General features: G+C 36.9%; 1 protein-coding gene across 9 annotated transcripts in view; it reads right to left on the reverse strand.

Moving 5' to 3' along the window:
* The window catches only part of DMD (dystrophin), a 1,072,200-nt gene that overhangs the window by 774,428 nt on the left and 273,484 nt on the right, over positions 1-24,288 (reverse strand). For all 9 annotated transcript variants that reach the window (XM_033051053.2, XM_033051056.2, XM_033051052.2 and 6 more), the window contains exon 7: positions 17,459-17,574. In XM_033051053.2, the coding sequence (XP_032906944.1) occupies positions 17,459-17,574 (116 nt within the window). The remainder of the gene's footprint in view (positions 1-17,458; positions 17,575-24,288) is intronic.

Genomic DNA, 24,288 nt, shown 5'->3' on the forward strand with positions numbered 1-24,288 from the left:
ACTCTGTGTAATAGTTAAATTGCAGTTTTTAATGAGAATCCCACTGTTGTCCACATTTTCAGTACTTAGGGAAAGATGTTTTTAAACCTCCAAAGTTTTCAGGCATGATTTAGAAGCTAGGCCTCGTCTTGGATTTTTCCCAAAGTCTGGAATCTTCAACTTCCCTCTCAACAGAAAAAATCATGTTCTTGGCAAAATGCATTCTTGTCTTCAGAGCAAGAACACTCCCTCAATTCCTTCTATTTCAGAAAAGCACCTATTACCTTCAGTGAGGCTGGTAAAAAAAAAAAAGAAACAACAGGGTTTTGTTTTGTGAATAAACCTCAAGAGAAGGTTGGATTAGAAAGATTCTTGGACACTGAGAAATTCTACCTGCCAAGCTGGTACAAGACACTTGACATAAGACTGTCACGCCACAAGCAAGATCTTCCAATCTGCTTGCATCACCTTATAGTGCATCTGATCTATTCCACACCTTGATGAACACTGACTGATGGTTGTGCTCTCTGCAGGGCGTACCCTAGGAAAGAATGAGGTTAGTGTCACTTGAAAGGCTGTGTCCTGCTACTTGGAGCTGGACTCAGCTTTTCACTGATGTTACAATTGCCACTGGGAGTCTTCCAGCATTGTTATAGATGATGAAGAGAGGATTTTTCCCCTCTAATTCTTAATCAGCACATGGCAGCATGAAATCTTGTACTAATGAAGCTTAAACTCATGGCAATTCCTTAACTCTCAGCAAAAGGTGAAGATCTTCCAACATATTCATTGGAGCCTGGGCTCTTTTTAATCCTGTTGATATTCTCTTTAGTTCTATTATATCAATTTGGGATGATTATCTTATATTTTCAGTGGTTCAGGGAAAAAGGAAAAACCTAGTGCTACAGAGAACGCTAAAGGTATGACAGGCAAAAAGACAGGTAGCAAAAATCAGTCTCTGTCTTTATATATCTCATAAATTTAATTTATAAATTTTTGGAAACAAGCAAGATTTTGCATTAAGGTAACTAATTTCTGTTAGACTTCTTTAAAAATATTTAAACCCTGCCTCCCACTCCCCCAAAAGGGACAGATTAAAAATATTTGAGAGGGGATAAAACACTAATTACTGATCTCATTAGGCCAGCAAGCAGAAAAGAGTCAAGAGAACAATTTCAGAGAGAAAGAGAGAAATTAGAAGACTCAGTAGCCTGGACTGCAAAGAACTGCTAAAGAAAAAAAGGAAGTTTAAAGTTTCCTTCCAGCTCATAACTCCTGTCACACAGGCAGCACAGTACCCATTTATCACTTGCCAGATTGAGATTCAAGAGAAACAATCAAAAAGCAGATCAGGGTTTAATCACAAGGGAGCCAGCAGCATCACCTTGGAAAGTGAAGATGAAAGGGAGCAGTGAAGACTTAAATAAAAGTAAGTCAAGAGGGTTGAAGAGCAGCTACCCAAAGTATAATTCAAGAAGCTCAAATCATGTCCAAATGGAGAAAACAGAAAGGATAATAAATTCTGGCAGGCTTAGTGCAAAAAATACCCAGAAAGTCTGGCCCAGAAGGAACAACCAGCAAAACATATGAAAACTAGTAATAAATCTTCCCTCAAATATCTCCAGAGACAGATCCCTCCTAGAGGCTTTGCAGAATGAAGGGATCAGCACAGCAGGAACATGTAAAGACAACAAAGCAGTTACTGAGAATCTAAATGACTTATTTGGATTTGTATTCAGTACAGTTTTCCACACTGAAATAGTCTGTGACCAGCTACAGTATGCTAGAATGGGACTCAAACTCTGAGCAGAAGTGAAGAATCACTTCCCTCAAACTGCAGAGACATTCTCAGTCCTACAGCTGATTATTTTGGACATCATTGCTGCAGGTGAGACCTGTTGACTTGCATTCAGACTGGAATTACCTGCAGACTTGCTGCAGTGCAGCTCCTCCCAGTTGCCCAGGTCGTGGCCTTAAGACACTAAAACATTAGCAGTCCCCCTCTCCACCCCTGAGAGTCACAGCCACACCAGCCACCTGCTGGATGTTGTAGCACTGATCTTAACCTGTTGAAACCAGGAATCCAGGCAATTTTCTACCCATATCTCACTGCTTTGGCTTTAAGGATGCTATGAAATGTCTTACTAGAATCAAGGTAAGAAATACTCATTGATTTCCTCTTATTTCCAGCACTATCCAGAATGTCAGGGCATATTGATATCCCAATCACTTTTTGATTCTCCATGCATCTGGACAATTTCTGGGAGAGTTGGTTCCATAAACATCTTTTTGACAAATAAAAGCAGAGGAGACTGCAAATTCCTGGATTGCCTTCCTTCTCTTTTCTGAAGATAGCTGTGACATTTTACATTTTTTCAGTTATAGGGAGCTTTTCCCACACATCATGAATTTTTGAAGATCATTGGGACCAGCATCTCCTTCTAAGCATGTCACCTCTCACAGCTAGTGAGCTACTTAAGGGGGAATCACCAAATGATGAGAGACCCAGGGCTGATGCTCCCAACACCCACTGAAAGGATGCAAAGGCATCCAAAGGAAGTATTTCACTAAATTTGAGGAGAACTTTTCACAGGTACCTCGTACAGAGTCTCCTTGCCTGAGTGCATGCAATTGTGCATATGCTGTATCAAACATGCTAGGAATGCTGCTCTCCTGAATTCTTATGTATGACTTCAGATTCGTGAGTTAAGTTTGCAAATTGCTGTTGCACTATAGTAAATTCTTTAACCTGTATGAATCCTCCTCTAAATTGTTTGACTGAAGTGATTGGTTAAGTTAAATGCTGCTAAGCTGAAGTGCTGGAAGAGAAAAAGAAATGTGATACTGAGCATTTGTAGATCCCAAGCAATTCTCCTGGGAAGCAACGCCCTTCTGCTGCATGAATTTCATGGAGATACTCAGCTCAGAAAAGATTTTCTGCTAGAAAAACATTTCTGAAGGCAGTTCCATGATGCTTTCATTTCAGGATATTAGTTTATGGTAAGTAGTAGTACTTTTTATTAGGCATCAACAATTTTATGAAAGTTGCAGCCTCCTAGCATTCCTTTTTAAAGAAAATTAATTTCATTTGCCAGTTTTGAATGGAGAAGATTGCTGCCAAAGAATAAAAAAACCAACAAAACACTAACACCTGCTAGTTAACTTTTCATCAAATTATTCTGCATGCATGTAACCCACTTAGCATTCAAAAGTACTCCAGTTTAGAAAGAGGAGTTTTCTACCTCTCAATTTTAAAAATAGAACAATACCTCTTTGCATTTAGCCACACCATATAAAAGAGAGAGAAATAAAAGGTTACTCAGGCAAGCACTCCCAGTGTTCTTTGCACTATTTGAAAGACTGTTGTTTTCAAAAGTTAAAGGCAAATTGTGCATTCCTAATGCAGAAGAAATACTTGTCTCAGCTCATTGAACTAAAGCCATTGTTCAATAAGGCTTCACCTATACAAATATACAATTCACATAACACTGAAGGTCAAAAGAGATGAGATCAATCTGAATTTCAGAGGTCAAATACGTCAAATACTTATTTTTAACTTTTTATGTAGAAATTCTGAATACTAATGCCAAAGCACATAACACACACAATACATACACTGGAAATATTCTTTATATTTTCTCCATTCCTAACATTGAATTCCCAGAAAGTGTTTTAAGACAAATGCAGGTCTATAATTTATAGAAAAAAATAATCATACCACAGCATATTAAGCACAGAAAAGGTATAAAATGCATTTATGCATACAATGAAAAATATTCATATAATAAGCTATAGACAAAAAAGTAATGCTGGAAGTAGCACTTGTAAGCTGGGAAAGGCATGATGAAGTTCTGTGCCATCCTGGATATTTTCTATGTAAAAACTATTTATGATGAGTAGAATTCAATGCATATTACTAATATTCTAATGCTGTGTTTCTTTTGCACATTATTTCTTCTTAGAAGCATCTCAAATTCTAGTTTTCATTTCACAACAGAATCCTTTCTATTAAAGATGCGAAATCCCCTTGATTAATAAAACACTATCAAGCAGTGTCTCTGGGAAAGTGACTATGCAATTACTGTGGAGTCCACGGAGCTGCAATGCATCTGAGCTTTATAAAATCTTTCAGTGTCCTCAGACTATGATTCATGAAATTCCACTACTTATATGGGAACTTTCTGAAAGTTTGCTCTTACCAGCAATCACCTTTCACCCTTTACAAGCAGGAATATCTAATACATCAGTTTATAAATATTAATCTTGATGTTTGTTTTTCTAAAGGACAATTATCTTCCTGGAGGGAATCTAATGGTGTTTGAGTCACCCAGGAGAACCAGAGGAATGCAGAACTTACAGAAGTTAGATCAGGAGGCAAACAAAGGCCACATACACACCATTCCCTCATCATATTTAGTTTAATTCTTTTAAATAGATCTTGTACTGCTATGGTCTCGTATGTCATGCAGACGCTGAAAAAGCAAACGCCTTCAGTTATACAAAACTGAAGTATAAATGTGTTTCTGACTTTAGTCCCAGCTGCAACAATGCTGGTTTTATACTTCTTGACCTTAAAAGGTCATTGTCAATTACAAATAGCCCAGGCACTGGCAGCATCACACCTATAAGACAACGTCCTTCAGGGATTGGGCAGATAAGATTGTTTTATCTTTTAGACGCCAAATATCCTGAATTATCTATCACCTGAACAACAAAAGTTCAAAGTTAAAAAAAAAAAAACCATACAGCCAAGAACAGAGCACTAACCAACATCCATTTTGATTTGGATTGCAATTGTTTTTAGTTACATTTACTATGTTTGGGGATTGTGGGTTGATAGAGTTGGCAAACAAGCCCAATCCATAAGCAGGTTCACTCCCCATGAGATGGGAGAAAACTCAAAGTACAAGAGTGAGAAAACTTATGTGTTAAAATAGACAGTGAAATCACTCACTAGTTACTGCTGCAGGCAAAACAGACTCAGTTCAGGGCATTTGAGTTCATTTATTGTTGAATAACAAATGCTGAATTTAAATACTGACTTAATTATGGAGAAACAAAAATGACATGCAAATATTTACAGAAAAATAACTTCCTCCTCAAAATACCATTGCCAGACCTAAATTCACCTTCAGGCTCACTTCATTTTCAATACATTGTTTTACCTCCTCACTGGTCCTCTTTCCTTTGCTCATTCCCATCACCTCTCCTCACTCATTGCTGCCGCAATTTCCACCCAGCCCCTTCAGCCAGGCAAAGACTCATGGTGTGAGTGCTCAGTAATTTCTCAGTTCAGGTAAATTAAAATACAAGCAGAAACTTTGAATAGAAGCTACTCTTTTTTTAAAAAAAAAGTAAATTTAAACCACAAATTTATTGTGAGTTCTGAAACAGACAAATACAATAATTTTTTATGAGAATTAAGCTGGCAGCAGATTTTTTTTTAGGTTTCTCTGTTACATAGAACCTCTATGATAAAGGGCATATTAACCAAAAAAAATATTCCTTCTACACTCATTTGTATATTTAAAGTTGGAAGTCTAGCTTTTCTGTCACTCTTAAGACTTTCCCAAAAATTTAGGATGTTTCTTCACTTAAACAAAATGCAATTTACATGCATACATTCCAAGAACTGTTTGTCATTTTCTACTCTATACCTCATGGAGATTTTCTCCTAATTAGGACCCTTTCCTGTACAGCTATTAAACAGCATTATTTAAAGAGGCATTCAGAATGTACCTTTTCTGTGTTTGATTGACAAAAAGTGGTCAATTTTCCTGTCTTGTTTTTTTCTTCTTCAGCATTTAATGCAATTTTTAATCCTGTATTTTCCAGAACCGAGTCATTGCTGCTTGCAAAACTTCTAATCCCCTGAGTACTTTTCAGCATCTGAAAGGGTCCAAGAATATACTCTGGGCACACTCTAACTATGTATGAACTTATATGTGAAATCTGACCATGGAGAAGACAAAGGACACATGGTGATTTCTGACTGGAAAAATGAACAAAAAGGCAGCAAATTACAGTTCACAGTAACTTGAATAATCTTGCCTTGAGCACATGTAGGAAGGCTGATCACTGCTGTTTTTCCATTGCAGCTCTGGAATCATGGTTGTGCTGAAGTCAGGGAGGTTGTCACAGCAAAACAACATTATAATAATGAGGGGTTTCAATTACTCTCATTTTAATTGTGTCAGTATTATAAAAGTAATGGAGAAATTTGATTATTTTTTAGACATAATTTGACAGTGGTTCTTGGAGAAAGCATTCAGCAAATACACAAGAGCAAAAGCAATTTTTCCTGTTCAGATCTGTATGTAGGTTTTGCATAAAAAAATACCAAGAACCATTTCATATGGCCTTAAAGTACTCAAATTCAACATGATTGATGCTATGTCATTTTGGGCATTGTTACAACTATTTTTTTTTTAATCTACCATTATATTTAAGGGAATTTGTAACGAGAGACATCTTTGGTTCCAATGTTGAAATATTAATCATGTCCAAATATAAGAGTAGAAATATTAAATATTCATAACTTCTTTGAAAATTCTTGAAAGTTTTCTATTTATTTCATGAAAGCTATGTGGTCATAGCATAGCACAGTCAAGGAAATTCCCAGAGTGCAAACAAGCACTATTTTCATGAAAGGGGAAAAGTGGCCAGAAAACACACCAGAGAGCAATTATCCTTGCCCACTACCAATGCACAAAGCTTTATTCCCTTGCTGCTTGGTGATTAACAAGTAGTTTCAAGAGCATCAGCCCATTTCCTCCAAAGTCAGTTTATTTCAAGCAGTAGAAGGGATTCACACTATTTTCTCTATGCTTATCACTGTATGCCTTAAAAACATACTGTGAGTTACTAAAACAACACTTGAATTCACTTTTTAAGCCCTCCCTCCACTCACATTCAGAGGATTGCTTTAGTTACGGCTCACATAGCTTCCACTTATTTCAGGCTGACTTTTTATGGAGTGACTAAAGCTGTTTGGCAGAGAAATCCCTACAGATCACATCTCAAAAATACTGTTCACAGAAGATATAATACAATTTACTGATACAAACCTTATTAATTCAAAGCATTTTCCCTCTATATTGATAGTCTTGCCCTAAATAATGTATCAATAGATTTAATGATAGGCAGAGGAATCAGAACTGGCAGAAGAGAATCTATAATCTGCTTCCTGCAAGATGCTATACAAAAGAAAAACCTCCCAACCAATTGAAGTAAACTAAAAGGAAAATGGAAGACATCCTCTTTGAAAGTTATTCCATAACCACTCTAACAAAACATGTCACTCTCTTAGTTAGATTGCAGATGGAAGTTGTGGGAGAAATTATCCTGTAATCATTTTATAAAAGTTACTCCCTATGTCTGCCAAAAAAAGAAATATATGTTTTAATTTTTATGTCAAGATTCTCTTCTGGCATTAATTTTCTTGTTTCTTTACACCAAGCTTCAAGAACGTAATTGCCATGAATCCCACTTCTCATTAATACACCAGTTTAAAAACAAATAGATGGAAATGGGGGGGGGGAAAATAATTAGAAGAAAACAGAGAAGGTGTCATACCATAATGCCTTGTTCCTTTAGTTTTAACATTCTTTTTTTAAGTGCTCCATCAGTGACTGCCATTTGCCATTCAAACTTGCCATAAATAGTGTTTGAACTTCATTATCTACAGCTGAATCAAGGTTATTCAAGCTATATTGTTTCAATGAAGTCACTGAAAATCATCCACAACAATAAAATTTTACAGTAATTTAGAAACAATTTTCTCATTATTTGCAAAGCAATTAATTCCCAGAAGGACCAAAAACTGAACAACCCCACCATCATCCATGAAGATTATGATAATACAGATCCTTTCTCTTTCAAGAGTGTATGTCAAGGCTAAAAATATTTTTAAAAGAACTGAGAAAAAGTGAACAAGTAACTCTCTCAAGTTTCTGTAGTCCTGCTCTCCTTACACTTTCATTTTAATATATTAAGAATGCAAGAACTGCCTGAGGGTAGGTGAATCTTTCTTCTATTTTCAGATTCAATCATTTCAAGTATTACTTTGTGTTCTCTTTGGAAACAGTAGAAAATACTTACTGTATAGAAAAAGAGAAGATTCTTCTGTCAAGATTTTTTTTTTTTTTCTTTCTGATCAGATTTCTGTACAGGAAAGTCATTACAGTGCTCAGAATGTTTTGTCTGCAGGATTAACACAGACACACCAAGATAAGGAAATTAATTTAGTCTTTAGATATGTTGCCTTGTTATGGAAGAATGCCAACTGAAGATAAAAATCATTATAGAGAGAGTTACCTCTCTTAGGGTCTTGATAAAAATTTTTATCTCAAGAACAGTCATGCTAAATGTTAGGATACATCTCACAAAGTTGGATTTATGTACACAAACTAGTTCACACTTGCTCATAGTCAGAGCCAAAAAAATAACCTTAGGAACTCAAAAAAATTTGGATTTTCTATGACACAGATCCTAAGAAGTCAGCTCACAGATCAAATTCTGATCTAGAAATTAAAGTTCCATTACATTAATTCAAAAACTCAAAGTTTCACAGGAATTTCTTCCTTTCATTTATTTTTCATGGGCTTCAACTCAAAGTTATTTCTCCCATCACCAAGTGGATAAACGTGTTTCAAATGACCTTCGGATAATAAGAACCAGATGGAGAAAGTCCAGCATTTCCACTTGGGGCACAATGCCTAACATTTCATAAAACAGGGGATTAGTGGGAGTAGTCTGCCTCAAAAGAAGTATAAATCATTAATGCTCATTGTTGCCTATTTATTTAAAATCTTAAGATTTTAATCAAATGCCCCCAATTAACATGGTTCAATTCTAGCAGGTAAATTTCTTAATCATCCTTTCATTTGTGGCCTAAACAAAAATACAGAAATCTTAAGATAGAAATTCTTCCCTTAAAGGGGTAATCCCTTTAGCAAATCAATAATATATAAATAAGAGTTTCTTCACAATGGAATATGAACTATGGGGTTTCTAAACAGAGCAAATTTTTTACCTTAACAAAAACCAAAAAAAAAATGAAGTATATTAAGATACAAAATATGGGAGAGGATTTACTAATTTTTACCAAAGTTCTCTTGTAGATTATTTTAGAACATTAATCTCCAAGTGTCAATCTCCTATGCTCCACAACTCTTTACACAAACCATCTCTATTTTCAAAAGACCTTTTATTTTTTAATTACAGATATAAATGAAGGTGTTTGTCTTGGAACATTTTTGTAGTAACTGACATTTTTATATTGAAGCATTGTAATTTGATCTGGGCATATTCTTAGTTTGAAGAACACTTTACTTAAAGTAAGTAGACTAAAAATTCTTCCAACAGATAAATCTCCTCACTTCAAATAAAGTTTAATTAAAATCTAATACAGAAGCTTTGTTGCCTAGGCAAACACAATGTTTCTACACATTTAAGTTATCATGAGACAAAATATCCAATAAAGATGCATGTATTGCTATGCACCAGGAGAAACTCATCAGAATATATGCTGAACATTTACCTAAATAATCCTCCTTCCTTTGTGATTTTAAGACAGGCAAAAACTCATTTCATTCTCTCCATTGATGCATCAGACAAAATAATGCTGTTATAGCTTCTCAGTTTTCTTCCATCAGTGATTATTTTGAGCAACAAACTATTATGTACACAGTTCCAAAGAGCTTAATTCATTAAATTACAGAGTTTAAAAAGCATGTTTAATTCTAGTCTAAAGCATGGATTCTGGACATATCAAGTCCAAGCATAAAACACACATGAGAAATTTGATTGAATCTTGAGTGGTATTTGACCATTAATATTTTAACATCCTTACAGAAGAGATTTACGTAGGAAAAAAATAATGCTGAAACACAGTATTAGTAGTGACAGACAAAACTACACATTGTGAAGTGGTGGCAAGAAAATCTATGCGATTGTCAGAGTAGACCAGATACTACAATTTGCCAGTGCCCTGAGGCACTGTAATTGTAGAATATTAACACAGTAAAAACAATTTATTTTACCCAGTTCTTTAAAACAACAAATCAAACAAATCTCCACAGTAAAACAAAACAAAAAAGAACCATCCCATCAAAAAAAAAACCAAAAAGGTAGAGAACTGCAAATTCTCAGGTAGTTGAAAAACCATGCAACAAAGGGGAAATGGTCTGCTTAAGCAAGACCAGGAGGCTCTTCCAGAAGCAGTATTTAGAAGTAAAGCAAAAATGTATTCAGAATACTACCCTTTTTTTTATGTGTTTCTATGCTTGGGGTGCAAGGTGGTAATGTGCTGAAACCAAAGCTTTCGAAAAGCAAAAAATTGTCAAAAAATAGGCTCACAATACAAACATCCTTGCATTCTTTACAGTGTTTGCAACACTAAGTCTGCTTCTTCTCACCTTGGAAGAAACTGGACAGGAGATCTGAAATGCTAAGAAATGACAAAAGACATGCCAGTACCTCATCCAAAATTCTCTCAGCATCGTGTGAAAAAAATCAGCTGTGATCAGTGAGGCTTACCAATTTAAATAGCATTGGTACAAACTCAGACATGGTTTTACATAAACATGTAGTAGTATTCTGAATTACACCATCAGTAAAAATCCAAGATGAATATGACAATCATCTGGAAATATGAGAATACCTATGAACTGTTCATTATATGAGCACCTCACCTACTTTTAGTCATAAAACTTTTTATATATGTCACCACTGTTAGATTCTGCACATATTTTAACACAGTTCTCATTTCTATGCATTTATACTTAGCTAACCATCACGGAACTACTTACAGTAACAGTTGCAATACAAGGTTACTACAGAGCTCTTTATAATTCCAAGTTCAGTACTTCAAATTGTATTATAAGCTGCACCCTTCATAGTAGAAAGTCTCACAATTTTGTTTTCTAGCATATGTACCCCGCTCCAAAGTAAATCCCACCTATTTTAGATTTTCCCACTGATAAGAGGAAGGGCCTATTTTTTTCTTGAGTCTCCTAATGCAGTACCCTTCAAGCCATTTATTTCCATGGAAATCTGTTAAATTTACTGATTGTTGAGTCATCTCTTGTCAACTCAGTTGCTCACAGGGCAAAGAAACAGTGGTAAATATACAGTAATTTCACAATTACAAGCCGCACTGACTATAAGCCGCATCGCCGGGTGTTGGCAAACATTTCCTTCTTTGTCCATACACAAGCCACACCCAATTATAAGCCGCTCTGTCATTTGTGGCGAGGACCTGCGTGCAACAAAGTTGCCAAATAGTAACAGAATCGCGGCATGGAGGGGTTTACCGGCTCAGCTTGGGTTGTGAGGGCTCGGCTCGCTCAGGGCTGCCGATGGGGCCAGGTGGCCCAGCTCGGTGCTGCCGCTCGGGGCCGGTCGCTGCCACCACTGGGCTCGCTCGTCCCAGCCTGGTGCTGCGCCGCGGCGGCGGTAGGCAGGGACAGAGCCCGCCAGCACCCGCAGCGGCGGCAGCAGGAGGGGAAGGAGCTCCCCTGCTCCCGCGGCAGGCGGGGACGGGAGCCCCCCCCACCTCCCGCCGAGCCATGGGGATGGCAGCACGGAGCCCCCTGCCTCTCCCCCGGCCTGCGCTGCCTGAAGGAGGGAGCCCCCCCCGCCTCTCCTCCCTGCTCTGCTGCCTCCACCCACCACAAAACAAAGTAACCAATTTGTAACAATCGCACAATGCCGGGTTTTACTGCCAGGTGCTCGACTCGGCACCTCGGTTTCCACTTCTGGGGTTGGAAATGTGAGAAAATTATTCACATATTGGCCGCTCCTGAGTGTAAGCCGCATTTCCAGTGTGGTAGCAAAATTTTGGTCAAAACAGTGTGGCTTGTAATCATGAAATTACTGTACTCATAAATCTGGAAGATAAAGTAGGGTTAGATAGTGTCTAGTGAGTTTACTATTTTTGTTAACTATTTCTATTTGCTTAAGACTGCAAAGAAAAAGCAGGACTTGCACCTTAACATTGGGTAAAGAAGAAATGCAGTTTAATTTTGATGGCAAGTATTTTTCAAAATAAAGTGAAGAGTAAAAATATTACAACAATAATATAGATCAAACTAGCAAGAATTTGGAAAATGTGTATTACAAGTTCTTTCATAAAAGTTCACCCTTCCCACTGTTAGTTTTGAAGGCATTGCCACAGACCTGCTCTGGTCCTGCAGTTTATACCTGTGCTACTATACTAAAGACAAGGCTTCTGACCTGATGGCATTCCAGAACTAGAGCTGAAATTTGTGCTGACAAACAGTAAAGCAGTAATTGAAGGGTTATGATGTTAACACTGCACTTTTAATTGTGAATCCTGTAGACTTTCCTCTTATTTACCCAAAAGCATTCCTGGCTTTGAGAACCAAAAGAAGTCTTAAGAAAACAATACTTAGAAGTTTTATTTTCTAACCTTTATATTTTTGTTCAACTGAAATAATGATTTCTAGGCTTGAGAAAACATTTTGTTTTATTTTCTTTACTATTCTCAAAAGCATGATATCAAATGTAGCTCTTGTGAATTGTATGTCTCCTGCATTTAAAAAAAAATATATATCCTCCCCACCTTGACACTGTACTGGACAAAACATTGTTAAATTTTAAGGCACAACAGAAAAACCCCAAACTTTTCATAATCCCTTGGAATAAGACATATCAGCAAGGATACAAAAACTAAGTAAAGACCAGTATTACAACCATATACTACTACTTAGTGAAGACACTGTTAACATCATCATGAACTACAGTGCAGAGAGGTTTTTTTTTCCCCTCTGTTTTATGCTCCAATATGGTACAATCCCTTACTGTTGAGATAAAGAAGTATAGGAAGTTAAGATCAAACAAAATAGTTATCAAATGAAAAACTGTCTGAGTCTCATTATCACTTAATAATGGTGCCAAAAACTCATCATCAGTGCAAATTAAGGAAAAAATACGGAAAATATGACTGGGACAGATTAAAAGAGGGTTTTTTTATGAGACTACACAGAAGTATAAGAAACTGGATAATTACTTTACCTAAAAAGGACAGCAGAAATTATATAACTTCATAGCCTATTTATTATTGGGCTAGCACAAACAAGCACAAGGCTCACGAAAGTGACAGCAGGGAAAAGTTCATTAAACCAAGAATCAGATGCTCATTGTGAGAAGGAAGCACACAAACACTTCTGCTGCTACTACACTAGCACTCAGCTGTTGTAAGGGAAAAGAGAACAGCTCAGATCTATTCCCAGATGCAGTTTCTGAGAGTTCACTCCCTATTTTTCCTCAAAAGATCCTTCTGCTCCAATATGCCATATGTATTTTATGCCGAAGTAAAACATAAATGCCATTCTACAGTCAATAGCATGCAACTGTCGTGTTGATGACCACAAAACATGTTTAGTTGTCCTATTCCTTGCTTGGTTAAAATTTTTAAAGATGTTCCTGAAAAGAACATATACTAAAGGTTGTTATGTTCCTTATTGTATTTTCTGAAGTTTGTTTGTGAAGGCTGGAATCATGTTCCTCCACAAACTCAGTACAGATAAACATTTGCAAAGAACCATTTAACTACTTAAAAAAAGCTAGCTCAGGTTGATAGACATTCTTAAAAGATGCAGGCTAATCTTAACAACTTAATCAATCATTTCATCTAGAATGCATACAAGTTGAAGTTACAGATATCTTCATCGCTTTGTTAATTTGCTTAAGACAGTTTAAGTCTTTTGCCAAAAATGTCTTGTCAGCACATACAGCAAAGATGGCAAATATCTTCACTAATTGATGCTGAGACATAGCAATAGCTTAAAATAATGAGTGTGAAACATAAGGAATAATAATAACTTGGAAAAGTGCTCAGAGGTTATATTATTTATACCAAAAAAACCTCTAAATTCAAGAGAACAAAGAATAACAACATGAACTACTTATGCTGAAAACAATCAACCAAGGTCTATCCTAAAGTGGGAAAGTAAAATTCACATCCTGAAAGCCACAGTTTTCCTTAGTTGTATCAAAACTAGTGGGTTTATTTTAATTAAAAAAAAAAATTAAAATAGTATTAAAAAAATACACACAACTGTGGTAGAAGATTACCATACACTAGTTTTGCCATTCAAATCTGAACAGAAATCAATATCTAAAAAATCTGGTTTGGACAACTACAGTAATTTCACGATTACAAGCCACACTAAGTATAAGCCACAATTCCGGAGTGTCGGCAACGTTGAGGTCTTTGTCCATATATAAGATGCACCGGACTGTAAGCCGCACTTTCGTTCGCAGTGAGGATCTGTGTGCAACTTTCACAAAGTTGCCAAATAGTAATAGAATCGCAGGATCATGGGGTTTACTGGCTCGGCCCTGCTCAGGGAGGCTGCCAGGGGGCAGCCCCGGTCCCGCTCGCCGCAGCTGCCAGGAAGCGGAAAAGTGGCGTGCCCAGCCGCCACTACCGCTGTGCTTGTCGGGGCTGGGCAGCACCGCTGCGTTTGCGGAGGGCGAGCAGTGCTGCTGCGCTTGCGGGTTCTCACTTCTGGATTTGGAAATTTCCTAAATTTGTTAATATATTAGCCGCTCCTGAGTGTATGCCACACTTCTGGGTTGGGAGCTAAATTTTGGTCAAAATGATGCGGCTTGTAATTGTGAAATTACTGTAATATTTGGCAATGAATACTAGCTTTGAGCAAGCAAAGTAAAATATTATTTGAAAGGCTCACTGAGAGCATTATTAAGATTTAAATATCTTACCTGCATAATCATAAATGCCTGATGACAGGAGATCATGAGGAATTACACTGGGATACTTTGGTTTAAAAAATTCAATTCACAAGCACATTTTTTGTTTTGAATCTTGCCCACTAACATATAGGTCTTTAACAACTTTCTTCTAAATAAAACCTTCTAATATCAACCAATTTCCTCTACTTGATCTTGCATTTTCCACTTGTTATCTTTAATATTCTCAGTAGCAAAGTACTACAGTAATGAACACCAGATAGACATTTAAACATACTTACATTTCACTCACTGAAAGGATTCAATCAAAAAGACCACAAATATGTTGAGTTGCATGGGACTCAAAGATCACTGACCTAAATTACCTGTTCCTTGCAGGACTTCCTAAACCCTGATACAAAAAAGCATTCCTAGTAGCCAGTATAAGTAAGGACAATAGCAGGAATGATCATCTCTGCATGAGTCCAAAACAATCCAGACACAAAAGCTTTAACTTACACAACATAGCTTTTACAAGAAATACCTAGACATAAATTTTCACCACTTCGACTGAAATGGAGATGAAATTTGGAAAAACGTTCTAAAAGCTGCTCATGGGATAGACTTGAAATATCAACAACCTCAGTAATAAATTGACTATTTCTCATGGGACAGACTTTAAATATCAACAACCTCAGAAACAAGCAAACTTCACATATAACCTAGAAAACCAGTTTGGCTGAGTGCAAATATTTACTTTTTAAAACCTAATGGCTAAGAAACTCCCTAGACATCTTTTTCAACATGTATTAATCATCAGTAATTTCAGAACACAAATAATCCTAAACTTTTCCTTTCTTCATTTCTACATTGGTTGTAGAAAAGAAGGCCTTTACTGAATAGTGGTTTCCTTTCTACTTAATATTTTCAAAATCAAACCAGTAGACATTTAATAAAAAAACCCTAAACTTTAAGATGTTCACAAATTACACATGTGCTATTTTGACAGGTATTAAATTGCATGAAAATAATCACTTCATACTTCATTTTATTGTAATACATTAGCATTTTGCAGTCAGAGGAGAGAGTGTTGTTACACAATATTGTGTTAGGAGATATTGAGTACTTAATTAGGAGACTTAATACACAGTGTAAAATTACAGAAAGAAATTCTAGAACCTTCAAACAAGATTTCTCCCTTGCATGCATACCAGAACTTCTGGGTTTCAACCTAGAAATAAATTTACTATCTCAGACAAAACAGTTATAGTTTCTCATTCATGCTTTCAAATAGGTACAAAATGTACTCTTCCTTTGGAAATGTTTACAGCGACAAAAAAGAAATAGGTGCCTAGCACTGTGATTTACAACACTGAATAGCAAATAATTACAGCAGACATTTGGAAAACCACCAATGTTTAAGAGTTTTTTCAGTTGTTGGCTAAACAACTGCAAGTGTCTTTGCCAAAACCAGAATAAAATGTCTAATCAGAAGTGACTCTTGCATAGAGAAAATAACTTATTCACTAATCTATTTTAAGAAGACAGATTAACCAATTATAGAAAACACTGCTTACATTGATTCAGTTGCACAACTTGGTTTTCAATTCCAGTCTCAGAGTTTACAAGCTCAATCCCCATGCTTTAGCAAACAGAATACCTCTACTTCCTCCAATAGTTCACCAAAACTGAGTTCTAGAAATTAGACTGTCCTAGGCAAGAAATGCTGTGCCATTCAACTACATATTTTCAATATTTCTTCTAGGGAAATCCACAAATTACAAGCTTATTACTCCACAACTGAGACATGTGTTTGTATTTAAACATTAAGAGACTCAATGCTACCTTTAAATTCATTTTTGCATTTTGTTAAATACTAATTCTTCCCATGAAAAACTCACCATGAATGAGTCACTGAGAACAGCAAAAACACATAGAAAATTCATTAATAAGTGGCTTAATAGAAAATTCCATGAAAATACAGTAGAGGTATCATTACATGGAAAAAAGTGTGTGTATATACACATGCACACACATATATATCAATATATATAAATATACATTATACAACTGTTCCCGTTGCCTTGGAGCAAAGAAAATTTTAGAAATATCCTCTAAGGGAAAATTACTAGTTTGTCAGCAATGCAGAAACAATTTCAGAGAGTATATAGAAATGCACAAAATTCAAGTGAATATGTGAAAAACAAGCAGTCATGTTTGAAAGGTTCCTTAAGGATGTATAATAGATATTCAAGGTAAAATACATAATCCTATTTCAGCTAAGGTTAAATGACAGTGATGTGAAACATCATAAAATTTTAATAAACAGAGAAATATAAGTCGTACTTAAAATATGAGTATTAAGTATTTGAATATATGTTTTGGATATATATTAAAAGGCAATTTGAACTCAAGATCTTTCTAGAAGATATAAAAGCTGCAGATGCTCTAAATCTTCAAAGCAGACATCAACAGCTTTCTGAGATGCCTCCAATTCAGTACATGAACATTAAAACTCTGGTCCCAAAGCAAAAAAATTTACTCTAGAGCATGTACATATAAGCAGCTTTATACTGTTTCAAAACAACACACAGGTAGCTCTAAAACTAAAGGATTTTGCTTCAATTTAAGATTTCTCACAAAATGTTAATTATTTTTTTGGCACAAGAAGTTAAAATTATTTTATCATCAAATGAATAGAAAAACTGTTTTTCCACTTAAAGAATAAAAACCAATACAAAACAACATAATTTCTACTAACCTTCAGGATCAAGCAGTTTCTCAATTCCCAGGTGTTGCCTGGCTATGTTGAATGCATGGTCTAATCGTTGTACAGGTGACTGAGAAGAAACAGCATTCCAATCAAATAAGTCTGGTCTAAAGCAAAAATAAGAGGAAGAATAAGTGTCTTGTTTTTCAGTCTTACATTTACTCACGTATTTATAAAGTTAAGCATCGACTATTTATTTTCATAATGAAAGATTGTGCTAATTGTGGGACTAATGAAGTTCAGTTTCTAATGGGTTTGTACTCTATTCTCATCCACATCCACCACAATCACATTGTCCATATTTCTTTTTCTCCACCAAGCCCCAACAATCTGTAACCTCACATCCCTGAACCACGGCTGCTCTCCCCCACAGCGCTGGGCTCCTGTCACTGCCCACTGGCCCCTTCATTCCAGTCCCAAATAACCCTTGAGTGGGAAGCTCAGGTGCTGTGGCCTTGCAATCAGGAGTGGCATGTGGCAGGACAGAGCTGCTGAGGCCATCTGGGGGCCTTTCCCTAGCTACCAGTCTTTCACTTCAATTTCTATTCCTAAGAGTGCAATAGCTTCTAAGATTACTAGCTCACTGTTATATCAGATTGAAATTGGTCAACAGGTTAAAAAATTCATAGAATCATAGAAACATTTGGGTTGGGAAACAACTGTTAGAACATAGAGTTCAACTCTTATCCTAATACTGCCAAGTCACAATTTACATGCTCTTACAGAAAAAGACAGAATGACCAAAACTGAATTATAGCTCAGATGCACAGCCTGGGACCTTGTATTAGCAGCTGCACTATTTGCAGCATAAGTAATGTTAGTACAGCACAATCTTTGGCTTTTCATCTGAGACTTATCCATTAGGAAATCAGAATTTGTTATCAGTCACTCTGGAGAAATAAAGTTTAATCAAATACCTTGTAATTACTGTGCATGTAATATGAAGAAAAACAACTACACTATTTGTGACTTCAATACAGTGTTCTAAATCAGAGGACATTTAAATGTATAATTTCAACTACAGATAAATCAAGCACATTACTTACACAATTTAAATTTTGCAATTAATGACAGATTTACTCACATTTTTATTAATTTTAGGAATTAATTTTAAATAGTCTCCTGAGTTATAATAAATTGAAAAAATAGTCACTATCATATTGTAATACTGTCAAGAGAGTAGAGAAAAGAATTCCCATTACCTAGTAGTTATTCTCCAGTTATGTACATTTGCTGTCCAATTTTTTTCTGAGAAGGGACTGATTTACATAGTAATAACCAAGTTATTCTAAGTTATTTTGCTCCTCTCTGCATAGATGCTTAGAATTTTCTCCTTCCCACATGAAGAATAACTCCAAAATACTGATTAATATTAATTTAACATTAAATTTGACTGAGGACAGGGTGGAAAAGTGAGAGGAAGTTTAGGTAGTAACCTCTGGGTTTACTCGTGAATGGATTAAGTCTATGATCCCAAGGACTGGTTTATGTACTAAAACACAGGCATGTAAAATATGCACTAGGTGTACTTAATAAAAAATATTTTTGGCTATTCTTTTTCAGCTGGGGGTGGAGTTACCATTGTTCATTGCAGTCTACATGATGCTGTATTTTCAGTGTATAGATAGTGTTCAGAGCAAACCAGGCACTACTGAAATGTGTTTACACAAAACCAAGACCTTCTCTTTTCACTCTACCTTCCCCAAACCAATTAGGAACAGATGGGTGAGAAATTGGGAAGGGATATAGCCAAGATAAATGACCCAAACCAGTAAAAGGGATACCCCATGCTATATAATTGCTGAGCCATAAATACTTGAGTAAAGGAAGGCAATGATGTTCAGGGCTGTTTGGGAAGGTGCCTCCTGCCTGAAGAGTGCCTGGGAATCAGTCACTGCCTTTGCATCTCTTGTTTTTCTATTCTTCTTTCCTCGACGTATTAAGAGAGTCTCTATTTTGACTCAAAAGTTTTCTTGCTTTCATTTTTCCTATTCTCTTCCCTGTGCTGGGGGAACAGGGGGTGAAGCAAGCAAGTGGCTGTTGGGTGCTCAGCTGCTGGCTGGGGTCAAGCCACCACACCCCTATATCTTATTCTGCAAGCACACAGATATTACTCACATCCTTATTCTCTCCAAATTTGACACTAAGCATAAGATGCACAAGCTCACACAGCAAATTCAGCTAAGAGAACACCATAGTGACCACAAAGCTACCTATTTCAACTGTCTTAAAAAATTTGGTAAGGATGTGTTGCATCTATTCTACCTAGGCTAGAGTGTAAAAAGATTATTTGGTAAGAAAAGCCTTTAGGACAAGGAGAGGAAATAATTCTATCTAACAGACTGCCTCCCCCTCATTTTTTTCTTCTTTCCTTTTTGTTTTTCTCTTTTAATTTGGCTAATGTTCTAAGCACACCTGCAATACTCAGAGCAGCACACTATCTTCACATCATCATTTCTTGTTTGGTGATACAATATTTTATATCCAGGAGCATACTTTTAGTCATTCAGACCATGAATATTTACAATGGCTCTTGGAGGAATGTCATAATAGTCTTACCCCCCTGAGAAAATCTCTGTCATCATTAATAATATTTTAATAGTCAATTTCATCCAGCTTTTCAGTTGGATAATCCAAGAGGGGATTTTCAAGTTAACCTACCAAGATAGTCTAAAATTATTATTATGACATCTGTAGAGGTAGGACACCCAATATAAGACACAGTTTTCTTTGTTTTCTTTTAAAAACCAAACAGTTTGGTTTCAAACAACATCATGTCTTAACATCTAAGTTGAATTTGAATGCTGCCAGTGTAGAGGACATGCAGCATACCTCTCCACTCATTACAGATGGCAAAAACTTGCACCCTCTGAGACACAGTCAGAAGAGAATTAGCAAGCTTTAGTATGTCACTGCCAGATTTCTTATCAATTTTCTTAGTATTGCACATAAAGCAGACAGCACAGATTCAAAGACAGCTTACAACTATATGGCCACCTACTGCAACTCAGCTCAGATAAGCACCAATTTAATTAAAATAAAAATAAATTCAAAAAGCTCTTTCTACTCCAACAGCAATTTAACTTTCCAGATTTTCCCTTTGTTGAAAGATTATGTTGCTATACACATTTCAGTAGCTCTATCACTAGAATAACAGTGTCATAATGTCAGCTTGAAGCATCAGCTTCTCAGTGCTATGTGTCAGGATGTTTCATTGGATGTATTTATGTAGAAATACTGCCAAGTGTGATTGTGAGAAATATTATAGCCTAGAAGATTAATAATAGTGGTAAGTGGAAAATAGCTTTTGAAAATCCCTGAAACAGAATTGAAACTGATTTTCAAATTACAACTCTTATTAACTTTCTAAGGCATTTTAAATACAGGAGTGAGAAGGTATGAAATAGTAAAGGAAAAGAAATTAAATGGAGTACTGATTCTCTGCCTTCATTTGTCCTCTCCACATTGTTCAAATAATGTCAATGGAGACAAAATTTATTCCTGGACCTGCAGTTTGGGTGTTGTCTGAAAGGGAGCAAACCCAAGAAGAAAGAACTAGCTTTTCTCATTCTTCTTCTTGAGCAATACAACCATATGCATGTTCAAAGAAGTTAGAATTAAGTAGAACATGCTGAACTTTATCTAGCCATTCAGCAATCAGCTCAAACAGCACTGGTCTTGTATCAGTTTATGACAAGACAATGAAAAGCCAAAATTGAAAGGATTGAAGGCTTCAGTGGAGAAGTTTGCATTGTAAAAATCCAGATTTCTATTAAACATTAAATAATCTTCGTACCAACAGCTCTTCTGTCTCTCTAGCAGAGAGACAAAACAATAAAAACAAAATAATAAAAAAATAAAAGGGAAAACAAATCTGAAATTTTTCAAAAGATATCTTCAGGAAAAGAGACTCCCTACATCCCCTCTGACCCCCAGTCACATAACTTACAACTGAACTAGTTCAGACAAAGTGAGAAAATTTCATCTGAAGTATACTGTGGACAAACAAACCCTGGCAGACCTCTACATCAAAATTAAAGTACAGTAAATTCACGAATACAAGCCACACTGAGTATAAGCCGCATGGCCGGGTGTTGGCAAACATTTCGTTTTTTGTCCATAAATAAGCCGCACCCGAATATAAGCCGCTCTGTGTTCGCAGCGAGGACCTGCGTGCAACAAAGTTGCCAAATAGTAACAGAACCATGGCAGGGTGGGGTTTACTGGCTCGGCTCGGGCCATGAGGGCTCGGGGCTGCTGACAGGGCTGGATGGCCCAGCTCGGCGCTGCCGCTCAGTGGGGATACTCGGGGCCGGCCACCACCACCGCTGGGCTCGGTCACCCCGGCCCGGCGCTGCCCCACAGCGGCAGGGGGGGCACAGAGCCCGCCAGCACCTGCGGCAGCCATGGGAGCCGGGGATGTAGCCTGCCTGCTCCTGCGGCGGCGGCACGCGGGGATGGGAGCACCCCGAGCCGCGGGGCCAAGCGGAGAGAGCTGCCCGCCTTCCCCGAGCCGCGGGACCAGCAGAAAAGAGCTGCCCCTGCTTTCCCCGAGCCGTGGGGCCAAGCAGGAGAGAGCTGCCCCACCTTCCCCACCCCCTGTGCTGCCTGCATGGAGCAGCTCCACCCGCCGCGCAACAGAGTATCAATTTGTAACAACCGCACAAATGCAGAGTTTTACTGGCAGGAGCTCGACTTTGCAGTTTGCACTGACTTGGTTTGCACTCCCAGGGTTGAAAATGTCAGAAAATTATTCACATATTGGCCACACCTGAATATTAGCCGCTTTCACAGTATGAGAGCAAAATTTTGGTCAAAACAGTGCGGCTTGTATTTGTGAAATTACCGTAATGGATAAGATAAGCAACAGTTTTACATTACTGTAGAGATAAAATAGTCATATTTAGATCATGAAATTTACCATCTCCATTTCAACATAAAAGTTCTGCGCTTGCTGCCTCAACTTTTATACAGGAATATCTTGTATATGTCTTTATAACTCTCACAATTAAAAAAAGGTCAGGAGAGAGTAACTGATTCATAACCTAGTGAGTTGATAAAAAAAAAAAGATTATTTTCATACCTCTCCATCCCATTGTTTTTGCTTTTACATTTCCTGCAAGTTACTGAAGAAAAACTATTTTTTCCCCTCTATCCAGGATCTCTAGTTAATGTAATTTTCCTTCCCTCCTCACTCTAGCACCCTGAAGCAGAAACAGCTGCAGTGAAGTGCTCATTTGTAAGGCAGCCGCCTGGCCTAAGTTCAAGCATTTTAAAGAAGCAAGGAGGAAGATAATGAATGCCACCTGTTCCCACTTCAAAATCCTCATTATAGGGCCAGGGGAGAAAAGGAAAAGGGCCCCAACAAAGTTAGAGGAAAGAGATAGAGCTTTCTCTGATATCCACCTGGAGGAAAAAGATTAAAAAAAGTAAATGGTGAAAGGTCTGTGATCTGGAACCTCAAAAAGGGAGAGTTTCAACTGCAGAAAGAGTGACCTCAAAATATTTTAGCTTCTGTGTATTTCTAGGGTGATGATGCCACCCTACACTGCTGCCTTGTTTTTTCAGTTCAGTGCAGGACATACTATTCAAGAGATCATGTGCCAAGCTTGTATCCTGAAAATTCACGCTCTGGGCTCACTAATGTGCCCTTGGAGATTTGCCAGGTGACCTGTGTTCCACTACTTCGTGCACTCTGTTGAAATCAATTGCTAAACAGCCCAAATATCCATGGAGACATGGTAATTACAGACATGGGAAAATCTATCTAAAGTAACCCCTTTATAAAATTACAGATAAAAACCATTAGAAAAATCTGATCCAATCAAAATAGTAAGCTGAAAGCTAGGGATTGATGGGTTAAAAGACTATGAGAAATAAAGCTGTCTGTTGCCCTCACAGCATACTATTTGGTCAGTGCTTCATGATAGTCTCTATCTTAATCCCTTTAAGGACATGCTTAGAAAATTCATGCAGATGTGAATTTTACATTAGTCTCTGAACCTCTTAAAAAAAACCAAAACCACGAACCAAAACAAAGAGCCACTTGCTCTTTACTGAAAACATTATAAAAGAGAAATAAAAATATCACCATCCATAAAGGAAAGGGATTGGTTAGGAGATAAATCATTTTAATGCTACCACTAAATCTACCCTCACTTTCAGAAAGTCCAAATATTATGGAGAAACTTTGGGTAGCATGAATCTTCCAGTGTTGTAGAGATTTTTGCTGTTCGGGGTTTTCTGTTGGGTTTGGGAGGGGTTTTTTTTGTTTTTTTTTTTGTTCTTGATTTGTTTTTGTAGAAGTCTAGGAATAGAGCTAAAATTGGGGAAAAGTGCACACACCAGACACCAGGACCCCTGCATGTATTAAATATCATACCTGTTTTTCAAACTAGAGCTACCTTTCTTATTACTAACTCTGCTTCTCATTCCTGTCAATGTAGAGGAATAAAGTCAAAAGTCAAAGGATGAAAGGAAAAAAAGAAGAAAGCATGTTTTGGTGAACAAGGAAGTAGACAAGAAAGAAATGGAACAGGAAAACTGGAGAAATAGGGAATTCTGGAAAAAAAACCAAAAAACCAAAAAAAACCAAAAAAACCCAAAAAAAACCCCTGAAACGGAAAAAATTGAACAGGGAAAACAGAGGAGCTATATTCAAAAGTGTTTGTCATCAGTGTTTATCATCCTATGTAAGTAAATCACAAAATATTTATAAAGCATAGGATGTGTGAGACACCAGGTTTCTCTGAGAATTCATATAAATCACTCTTAGACAACTTTTCTTCAGTGTATATTCAAACTGCCTTCTTAGGCACTAA

This window comes from Catharus ustulatus, chromosome 2 (genome assembly GCF_009819885.2).
Source record: "Catharus ustulatus isolate bCatUst1 chromosome 2, bCatUst1.pri.v2, whole genome shotgun sequence".
In the NCBI taxonomy this organism is placed as follows: Eukaryota; Metazoa; Chordata; class Aves; order Passeriformes; family Turdidae; genus Catharus; species Catharus ustulatus.